An 11,406-nucleotide genomic window follows, 5' to 3' on the forward strand; every position below is an offset into this window, starting at 1 on the left:
TGTCTGGGGTTGCTCGCTGAGGGTGCAAAGCAGAGCGAGAGCCGCTCCGGGCTTCTCGGCCCCCATTGCCAGGCTCCAACCGAGACAAAGAGGGCAGCGGATGGAGGAGCAGCCCCGCTCGGCTGAAGGCTCAGCAACTGCTCAAAGGAGCGTTAACGCGTTCTGCAGGTTGTGGGGCTCGCAGAGGAAATGGGGTTTGGTTGTTTTCCTCCTCCCAGGGCAGAAAACAAGGGGGCACGATTTACATTGCGAGCCACACCGCGTTTAAGCAGCCCCGAGGAACAGCACCCCCAGCTGCAGCAGGGGAGGAGCGGGTTAGAGCAAATCCGGTTTTATAGGTTAAGCACCCATGGCTGGGCCTTCCCAGGAAGTGAACTGGAAAGCCAGGGTATTTTTGAGCACTGGTTCTTCACGGGGAAGGGTGGAAATGGAGCACACACACCAGCTCTGTGCAGATCCACTGCTTTGGCTTATTGTGCAGCAGATCCCCTTCCAGGACAACAGAGACCTCCATGGCTTGGTCTCCCCTCCCCTGTTAGGGTCTAATTTTCATGGTGAGAATAAACTTCCCTCTATTTTCTTGATAGAAGCAAGCATTTGGATAAAGCAGGTTACAGAGAACACGCCATACCCCACACTTCTCTGACCTAGAAGATAGAGGCAAGTCAGACACAGCCTTTAGAGGAAGATGGCAACTCCAAACGAGGTACACAAACACTCCTCCTCCGCTGCATCCCACCTCTGTCAGAGGCTGAGCCAAGGCCGACTGAGACCAGAGTTGAAATAAAACCCACACAGGAAACGCTGCTTCAAAACTTCTATATTATTTACTCGTAAGCAACAGTCCAGCTTTGTGAGATAACAACACACACTTGAAAGGATGAGTTTTTTCCACCTCATGGTCAAGCACCAGCATGATCATGCACAGCATTGAGTCAGTTGTAAAAAAAAAAAGGCCCTGTCATTTGTATTGATTTCACTGATCCACTCCACTTCACTGAATCAAGTCTGAATTCCCCTCCTAGCATCAGGCCAGGCGGCTCTGCTCGTCAGCCCTATTTGGCACATACCCTGCTTCATAGTAGTCCAGTATCAAGTGTTTGATTCTATAGTATATTTTAAAGGCAGCACGGTGTACACTAACCACTTCAGGGTTCATATGGCACAGCAGGGCTCAAGGCATTTAACCCCATGCAGTCAATGAAGCCCTTTAGGGTCCCCAAATCCTGCGGGTGGAGGAAGGGACTGCTCTTGCTGATTGGTTGCTGGCCTCTTTAACCAGGATTCTAGACCCTTGTAAAGCTAAAGGGGTTCTAAAAAAACCTCGGTACAAAAACCCTCTAAGCACACTTGGAACCAATCTACTCTCCTTTGAGTTACAATGACAATACTTCATAAAGCTTTCCCTCAAGTCTATCACTAGAAAACACTCATGTCACTTCCAGTAGATCTGGGGAGGGGAAAACACAGGACAGAAGTGGGGAGAAAATAAAACCAACCCTTGATCTCAACAAAAGATGGGAGTACATAAAGTGCTTCTTTTTAATGAAAGGAATTGGAGATGTACAGTCAGGCTCAAGTTGTGCAGTTCACAAGCATGGGGGGGGTGGGGGGTGGAGAAAGAAACAAGACACGAGTTCAAAACAGTCAGGAAGGGAAAGGTTTAACCGAGGACTAGGCTGGACTTGCCACCGGGTGGATTTCTCCTGGATGGTGCTGGTGCTACTGGGCTAGGAACAGGTGCAGCAGGCAGGGATTTCTCTTCACTCTGACCTGGGGCAGCTTCTACATCAGCCTCAGTGATTTCTAGAAGAAAAGAAGCTTTTAAAGTGTCTGATGTGGATGATGAAACCATGGTTCGTGACTTAGACAGAAGATCAACTCCTCTAAGTCTGCTTCAGGCTGACACACAGAGCGCTGCTGGAACCTGCTGGCAGGACAGGCTGCAGCCCTCTGAGGTGTTTCAGATGTACTCTGATGCCTTAAGGTTCGGCTTCAGGCATTCAAGAGCCACATTCAGACGGCTGCTATTAAGGAACCCATCAATTTTTCATATATATATATATTTTAAAGACAAGCAGCTTAAGTCTTGTCCATGTTATTAGTGTATGACTGTGCCAATTGTAACCCAAATCCGAGCAGGTGCTGGAAACCAAGTCACGGAGGCACCAGGACTTGGAAGCAAGAGCTCAAACTACATTCCCAATATCATGAACTAGAGGGAAGAGCATCTGCCACACACTTCTGAGGCTTCACAGAGACAGACCAGGGAACAGCCATGCATGGGGAGGCTCCAGTTGTACACCCCCTGGGAAGCACACAATAGCTTTAATCTATTTAAATGCTTCTGAACGACCACAGGTGAAGACAGGACACAGGAGGAATCTTCATAGGAAGCACTTTAGATACTGTAGCAAGTAACTAATGGATCTGCTCCACTGACAATTCATTAAGGAACACATCAAACACATCAGCAGCTCATGTTTTCATAAATGAACACAATCAGGTATGAGCCAAAGGCCCAAATCAGCACCAAGCAGCCCCTGATACTCGGGGGGGATGAAGGGAATGCAGTTTCACCATCAGCTCTGTCAAGATGAATTTAAGAGACCCCTTTTAGTTTCATCGTATCACTAGTTCTTGGTTTGGAGGATTCACCTTCACGATTCAGTAAATCTTGATCCTATTCCCTCTCCCTTTTGCAACTGAAGCCATTTTAGTCTCCTCTTACAAAGCAGCTGCTGCATCCCTTTACATTTCCCCTTACATTCCTCTGCCCCTTTTTTACCTCCACTCCACTCTGCTCTTTATATGTCCAGAACTGCACACATGATTCAAGACGTGGGTATATCATTGTTTACAGAGGCAAAACGACGGCTTGTTCCCCATCCTCTCCTTGAGAGCATTTCAGAGTGTCACAGAAGTTCAGGAACAGGACTCAAGGCAGATCCTGGGAGTTAACTGCTGCAGAGCTGAACCCAAGGCTGGCATCATTTAGGTGTTGGGTTCTCCCCCCCAATGCATTACTTTATACTTACTTACACAAAAACTATCCTGCCACCTTTTAAACTACCTGCCTTATTGAGTTGAGTTCTCCTGACAGTGAGATTTTCTCACTGTCAGCACAATTTGGCTACTTGAAAGAACTCATGTCACCAACAGGATTGGAGACTTCACAGTTCATTACCTTTTCCAGGTCACAGAAGAAGGCACTGAATAAAACCAGCCCCAGCATCACTTCCCATGGCTCATTTTTCCAACATGAAAAGGAAGCACTAAGCCTTACTACCCTTTGCCCCCTAAGCTTTAGCTGCCTTCCTATCTAAAGGAGCCGTTTTCCTTCAATCCTATGGCATCTCTGATGCAGAATTTTACCAGCAGCACTGACCCCCCTGTATCCATGCTTCTAATAATCTCAAAGAGCTCCTGCAGCTTAGTATAGTCTCCATGAATCAGAACCAATCTCCAAGACAGATTCTCTGCTGTATTCATTAACCCACATCTGAACACCACAGTTACTATGAAGCTTGAAGCTCTGCAGCTCATGTGTACCACTGCCTGCTTACTCAGCAAGCTGAGAACAGCTCAGGCTATCCCCACTGCTCACTTAAAGCTGAATGCTCCATTGTCTGCACCTTCAGCAGACAGTCCAAGTACTGTGCAGCACTCCCAATGATGATCTGTCCACCAAATGCCAGACTCCACCTTCCTGTGTATCATCATGTAGAGTCAGTCATTGGTGACAGTCAATCGAGGGCTGGCTGGTTCTCCTTAGCTAGTCACGTTCATTAGGCACACAGTGCTAACTGAATCACAAAAGAAACCAGAACTACTGTCACAGGAGGCTTTGGGGGAAGTTTCTACAGCATTTAGAGGCTCACTTGGCCAGCTGAGGTACACATTAGTGCTTCCCACATAATCGAGGTGTAGATCAGTTCAACCTAATAACTAGAGTAGTAAATGCAACAGGATCAGATCAAATGTTGAAGTTCCTCCCTTATCAGAAAAGGTATGAGCTCTCAAACAGCTTCCTCCTGAGTATACTGCAAACCATCGGAAACTGATGCACAGAAAGGAACAAGCAGCAAGAACACTGATGCAAAAAGGAACAGGTTTTCTTCCCCTAGACAGGCATGATTAATAAAGATGCACACACCTGACACCTACTTGGGGTTTTACAATCAGTTACACACAGAAAATCATTTCCAAATTCAACAGAATAACCACTTTGTTTTAATGATGGGAACCCATTAAGAATCTGGTTATGCACTGAACTGTCTTGCCTTGGAGGTGTATTCATTCAGCCCAGAGACAAGTGCCACAGGTGGGATGTTCACCAGCTCATGCTTGCCATCTCACACAGCAGGAACATCAAGTGCAGTGACACAGCCAGCTCAGCAAGATGCTGCGCTCCATTAAGCTCTTGATACCTGAAGCTATCAACGGTAGAAATTAACTTCACAATCCACCAAGGTTCTCAGGTATCTGCCAGTCACCGTTTCCACTTTCTACTCCTTCCTAAGCACCATCTGTGGAAGTTTAACATTCAAACCTCTGCCTGTCATTTTTATTTCATCTTACACATCTACAGAAATGCAATTTGAGCCATGGCTACAACAGCAAACACCCCAGTCACTGGCCAGTAACGCAGCCCTGCGTCTGCTTCCTCCCTTCCCTTCTCTACTTGCCTTACCACTGCTCGCGGGCTCTCATCCGACCCCATGTGAGCTCATTAAATACCAGGAGAAGCAGCAGAGCCCTCAGATCAGTTTACTTCTATTAGCAAACCACATCCTCCTACTTGAAACAGAAACTCCAGCTGCCTACAGTGCTAATTAAGATAGGACAGACATGGGAAAGAAACACTAAAGAAGCCTGTACAGTTTGATTAGAAGCAGCAAGACTAATTTTGGGCACAGATACCACTTAGAGGTAGGTAAAACATTCAGAGAATACTCTTCCCCCTCCCAGCAGAAGTCTTTTCAGGACAGGGAGCTGCTAATGGCTTTAGTGATCTCCCACAACTCCTAGGTGTTGAAAGCAGCACTTGGAAAGCAACAGTCAACATGCGCATTCCTCTGGTCAGGAAGTAAGCTATTCTTAAGGTCAGACTTACAAAAAGAGAGATTTCCAGCCTCAGAGCTAGAGAAAACACTTCAAGGTTACCACGCATGCTGCAAGGGGAAATGGCCGTTTACACCACGTTTGCAGTATGCATATGAACTTCCCTGACAGAAATCAGCATTTAAAAAGCACAGCACCTTAAAAGCCAGTAAGTGCAGACACTTCCAGATGCAGGTGCTGGGTTTGATTATTTATGTGAATGTAGTGTTTGCTGCAGGAGACAACAGGAAACTGCACTGTTAAACTAAAACTGGTTGACTGTACTATTGAATTATAAACTACTAGAAGAGCAGTGGAGTCTCAATCACTGAGCTCTCTGCAGGATGGTACCCACCTCACCTTCTAGTGCCTGTACAAATCTGGACACCAACTGCTGCTGGCAAAAGAAATGCACAGGACTGTTCTCACTGTTAACCTGATGGCTACCAGGCACTCCAGCATTTCATCCCACAGCCACTAAAGCAGCCAGCTGACTTTACCGATTTGATGGATTCCAGGAACAATCCTAACACATGACCATTTATATATCCTATGTCCTCTTCTGTTTCAGAAGTCCCCAACTGCAAAAGGCTTTTACTAGAGGAGTCTGAAGGAGTTACTCACCAGAAGTTTCACCACCACCAATTTCTCCCTAGAAGAGAGAGAAACATATTAAATCTCACACTTCACAATGTGTTTTCCCCTTCCATCAAAGAGGGTAACTCAGTACCCCACATTATGACCATGGTGGTTGGGCAACACCTTCCAAGTGACAGACTCAGTGAAGCACTTGCAGACCAACAATAGGCTCTTAGGGACAGATACCAGAGTGGTGGGTTCTGCATACGTATTTCTGCAGATATTATGGGTTTGTAAGCCCCAATTCTTACAGAATGACTAATAGAACTTCATCAGCTGTTTATTTATCTGGTATACTTCTTAATGTTTAAGCAGAAAGATACTACTGATTGCCTCTAACATGTGGCATTGTACTTGTTCTCACACTGTGAAGGACATAGGTGGGCAAGGACACACTTATTACAGACATCACCCTCCATGAGGCAGCAGACAGTAACCAGGGCACTGTAACTGCTGAGCAGTAGTGACAAGGAATTAATAAGGTAAGCAATTCACAGCAGTTCAGTGTCCCCTCCCTTCCACTAAGCAACTCTTTCCAACACCAAATACTTATCTGTTAGCAAGGCCAAGAGCATTTCTTCCATCCCTTTGTGAAATACAGATCAGTTCTTTGCAAGGTTACTGATAAGGTTCTCTTCACTACAGCTAAACCCATTCCTTTCATGCTGCATCTCTTCACAGGCTGCAACTTGCCACAAAGATACAGAAAAGTCTTCCAGCAGCGGCCAAGGCTCCCCAATAGCAGGAGGTTTCAGCAACTTCCATAGATTTAACATTGTTTATTACACAGTAGAACTGCAGTCATCAGGATATAAAATACGCAGAGACTCATAGAAATATACCAAGTTAAATCTCAGATGGGGCTACAAAGCACTAGCTCCAGCTTCTGCTGTTTGCAGCTGTATCTACTGTACAAAGTTAAAGTATCCCACATTGGAACTATCTGCAAAGCTGAGAACCACAGTACTGAATACAATTAAATAGAAAATACACTCAACAGTTTGTGTTTTCAGTGGTTAGCAGCTATAAATTTAATCTTACTTATATTTGCTAACTGGAACAATCTATTTCCTGCAAGAACCGTTTTGTGGCTCAAAGTGCTTATTGTTACAAAAAGCTACAAGAAATGGGTTGTGATTGATGCCAGTTATCAAACTGAAACTTGCTCTTTAGCATCCATGAGCGTAAAGGTTCTGCTGCAACAGCTGAGATCCACAATTTACCTGCCCAGCTCTTTCCAGAAAACCTAAAGCTGGAGAGCTGTAAAGAACAAGGTTTCTTCTTTCCCCACCTCTAGAATTTATTCAGGCAAGTGCAGCCCATCCTGGTTCCTGTTTTCCTAAATTTGGAGGAATTGCTGCACTTCAGCCTGGTTTTGTTTTTCCCATTAAATATAATCATACCTCAAGTGAATCCCATGTTAACACTAAAATCATGCTCCATATTGCCACCAAGTACAGTTTATCTCAGCCAAGAACACACCTGATGACAGTAACAGAAATAAAACAAGCATTCATGCTACTGAGCTAAGTGCTTGCTGGGAGGTGAAACCAAGTCCTTTGTCAGATCCAGCCTGTTGTAGGTAACTACTGTTTGTAAAGTCTATTAAAAACACCATTACACATGTCTGAAGCTGATTTCACTCCACTTCATTACTGGCTCATCAATGAGAGCTGAGAGCTGTAGGAAGTGGTCCTGTTAGAAAAATCCAGCCCTTCATCAGCTTATGCTGTAAGACTATCACATGGAAAAGTGAACCTTCAGGAACAGAACAGATCTGAGGCTTCACATCCTCCAATGTTTCCAACTGTGTGAACACAGTGATAAAGCCATCCCACACAGAGCATGAATTGTCCCGTTATCAGGGCCCTCCTAGTTAACGTACTGACCTTGGGATCTACAGAGTCTCCACAGTTTGCATCAGTCGAGTTTCTTCTTTGTGGCCCAGCTGATTCACAGTTTTCTCCGCTTTCACCTGGCTTAGTCCCTACAAGCAGAGATTGATGCTAATCAGGCTGCAAGATAAACTTCCTGGGAAAGTACATCACTGGGGGTTGGTTTACCCTTCCTGGACCTTTCAATAGTAACTCACAGTCTTACAATAGCATTACGCAGTTAAGGGTATTCTTTAAACAGATGGAAACTGGGGTCCCAGAGCCGCCCATACTGGCAGTGCTCTGCAGAGATGGAAGCTTAATCCCACAAAGTTACACTTCCTCTGAATATCCAAGACCAACCAGTGCCACTAAGACACAAGTTCACCTTATTGTGACTTGGAGAAATTGCATCCCAAATACAATTCCCTGCTTGCAACACCTATGCCCATGACTTGCATAAAAGAATTCCCAGCCAAGCAAAACTCTGGAAGCAATTCAAAATGAGAAATAAAGAGTCTCATGCAAGCAGACATCATTTATAGCCCTCAGCTCCCATGTGGGAAGCAAACTCTGGTTTCTACACTAAGCCACCAACAGCTTCAGGCCCATTCAGAAACTGGAACTGGCACATGTCAGCAGCTCTGGGAACAAAGCCCTACGTTCGTACCCGATGATTTAGCCCAGGAAGGTGGATTTTCTTCAGGAGTTCCAAAGATGTGGGATTCCATTTTGTTCCTTCTCACAGGTTGCTCTTTTGGTTCATCAAAACCCAGGGAAAAGTTGGACCCACCTCCAGGAGGACGCAGCACTCTAGGGAGAGAAAGAGGCAGCTTTACAACCCTGCAGGGACCATTACTGAGTGCAGTCCAACATGTAAAACAAGACTCATAAGCCAAGAGATCATAGTTGGCTCTTGTACCAGGCAGTCAGACTGTCCAGACAGTACTGTGTCCAGACAGAAACCGTGCGAGATGACTGTATTAAGCACTGCCTTTTAACAAATGACACAGGGTGTCGTGTCTTCAGTGCAGGATTTCAGCTCTAAAGGCAAGCTGCCTGCCAGCACTCAAGCCAGACACTGTAACTCCACTACTTGTCTCGTCAGCAACACTTTGAGCCCTGAGAACTCCAACATTAATCTTCTAACTGGCAGCACAGCAAAGACAGGAGCCAAAGTACTGGTTGTATCACTGATAACTGGGGGCTGCAGCCTTTATCCACATTTGTTCCATTGGAAAAACCCTTAAGTCTGCAGTACGCTGCTGGACTAGACTTAAAAGGGGCTATTAAACAGTCTTATGCTAAACTATTATTAAGAGACACACATATATGAAGCTCCAGGTATATAACCTAAATCTAGCAATCCTGCTATTAGACAGACACAAAAGAAGCCTGCCTGGTACTTTGTGAGCTATACTGTGGTCTGCTTTTCAACGTGCAGACATCAACCCAAACAACAGGAGCAGTAAAACACATCTTTAAATGTAAACTCCTTCAGATCTTATTTTCTTAAGCATGAGATGTTGTGTTAGCTGGAGAAGCCAGACAATAGCTAGGAGCATAAAAACACATAAGGAAAATTGCCACAAGCCTCGGACAGATGTGAGTACATCAACAGAACTGGGCTTTAAGACACCCAGTGCTCTGAAATGAAGCCCAGAACACACTTGGGATGGCGTACATAAAATCAAGCTAGAACTTTGCAGCAGAGAACAGTGCAGAGTTTGTCAATGCACCAAACCCAGGAACTGCACACAAAGAACATGTCTGATTTCACCACGTCATCACCATCAGTCAAAAGGTTTAGCTCTTTTGAGACTTAGTGCCTATTGCATCCCAGATGCAACGCAACACTTCTCCAGCCTACAGAGATCACAAAGCTCAATTGACACAGGTGTGTGGTGTGGGTATTTAGTGTTACTTAACCAGCACGCTACTGTTCCTAACAAAATTCTTCTCCAAAGGTCCAGTAATGCTCAGCTGTTAATGGGAAGATCCCAGGAGATTGTGGAGCATGTATTGAGAATCCAGAACGGGTTTTTATGCCTTGCTTTGTCTTCCTTCTGACTGCAGAGACACAATGCAATGGTCTTGAAGCTTCTTTATCTTTTTTTCTCCCCAAAGAAAAAGTCCCCATGCAGGTTTATTTTCTCAGTGACATCTGTTGTAGTAATTCAAAGAACAGACTATTCAAAGGGATTGTTTCCACATCTCAGATCACCTTTATTTTACCAGAGCAGTGAAACCTGTACTCTCTTAACAGCACAAGTTTCCACTGACAGCCTTAATGAAATTAACAGAAGAGGCAATTGAAGGAAGAAAGCCATCACTCAAGCTGTTAAAAAGGAATAATCCCTCTTGCCAACCTCAGCGAAAGGCTCACAGGTTTTATTAGGAGCCGCTCACAGCCTCGAGACATTGCAACACGTTTGGTCAAAGCCACATCTAACACTTCAAGCAATGAGCCGCTCTTAAAATTGCACCTGATACCCAGTGATGTTTACTGCAGATTCACCGCAGCTCCATCCAGGAAGCACACTCTTATACAGGGTTTGCTTTGTCTTACAACGCACCCCAAAAAGCCAGAAGCAAACAGGAAGCAGCTGCTTTATCAGGCCAAAAACCTCATAGAAACACACGACACGGTCCTCCCCACGCCAGCTGCTCCTGCTGCAGGAACGCGGGTGCCTCACAGTGCCGAGCATCTCTTCCAGACCTACCTGTCAAGTTTTCTTTGTCTTCAGACAGGCTACAGCTCCCCGACCCCCCCCCTTTCCCGCAGCTCCCCAGCCCCCGTTTGCCACCGCAGGGCCGGGGAAGAGGCACCCCCCCCCCAGGCCCGAGCACGGACCCTGCCCGCCGACGGTCAAACAACGGAGCGGCCACCTCCGGCCGCTAGGAGCGGCCCCGGCCGGCCCCCGCCGAAGCGGGCAGGTGGGGAGGCCGGGGGAAGCAGACAATGGAGCCCGCTCGGCCCCACCCAGAAGGCGGCTGCTCCGCCAGGCCGAGGGCTAAGAACGGCGCTGGCAGCCGCACGGAGGGGAGAGCGGCGGGCAGAGGAAGGCAGCGGAGGGCAGCCGGGTGCCGAGCCCCCCCCCATCCCAACCCCCGCGGTGCGGAGCGCGGCCGCGCAGGGAGTCGCCTCCCTTCTTTGTTCGGGAGAGGCAGGGGCGCACGCCCGAGCACCCGGGGTGGGTCTCGCCAGCTCCCTCCCCGCAGCTCCCACACCCACCTCTCCCGAGCAGCTGCGGCAGGGCACAGCTCCGGTCCCGGCCTGGGCCCCCCCCCCGCCACCGGCAGCGCAGCTGACGAGCCGAGCCGAGCCGAGCCTACCGGCAGCCCAAGGCACCCGGGTGGGTGCGGCCGCCGCCTCCCACCCGGGAAACGGCGAGGAAGAACCGCACACCCCGACCCCCGACCCGGCCGGCATCCGCTGCACCCCCCCCCCCGGGCCGGCTCCGCGCCCCTCAGAGCCGCTCCATGGAGCCCCCTCCACAGCGGGCCGGGCCCTGAGGGGAGGCGGAGTGCCGGCCCCGCCGCGAACGCCCTCAGCCCCGCCGCCCTAACGGTCCCAAAGGCCCCCGCCGGACCTGGAGCTGTTCCTGCCACTGGGGTCCATGCCCGAGAAGGTGGTGGTGGTGGTCATGGCGGCGGGGACGCTGGAGATGGACGCCGAGGAAAGGGCTCCGTGGAGCGGCCAGCGGGCGGTGACAGTCCCGGGAACGGAGCTCCCCTCCTTTCCCCGCCCGGCCTCACCCTGCTGCTGCCGGTGACAACTGCGGCCGCC

The 11,406-nt window shown here is 48.1% G+C and overlaps 1 protein-coding gene and 1 long non-coding RNA gene across 2 annotated transcripts; both read right to left on the minus strand.

Moving 5' to 3' along the window:
- Positions 1 to 808: 808 nt before the first annotated feature.
- Positions 809 to 11,406, minus strand: JPT1 (Jupiter microtubule associated homolog 1). Its single transcript, XM_062639861.1, has 5 exons — positions 11,210 to 11,406; positions 8,287 to 8,429; positions 7,632 to 7,729; positions 5,728 to 5,755; positions 809 to 1,806 (listed from the first exon to the last, which is right to left on the minus strand). The coding sequence occupies exons 1-5, from the start codon at positions 11,263 to 11,265 to the stop codon at positions 1,664 to 1,666; spliced, it is 468 nt and encodes a 155-aa protein (XP_062495845.1). The 5' UTR covers positions 11,266 to 11,406; the 3' UTR covers positions 809 to 1,663.
- On the minus strand, positions 4,539 to 5,625 carry LOC134174670 (uncharacterized). Its single transcript, XR_009968742.1, has 2 exons — positions 5,459 to 5,625; positions 4,539 to 5,335 (listed from the first exon to the last, which is right to left on the minus strand). It is a non-coding gene; the product is annotated as an uncharacterized LOC134174670 (long non-coding RNA).

This window comes from Pezoporus occidentalis, unplaced genomic scaffold, assembly GCF_034315485.1.
Source record: "Pezoporus occidentalis ecotype Australia unplaced genomic scaffold, CSIRO_AGI_Poc_V1 ctg62, whole genome shotgun sequence".
Lineage (NCBI taxonomy): Eukaryota > Metazoa > Chordata > Aves > Psittaciformes > Psittacidae > Pezoporus > Pezoporus occidentalis.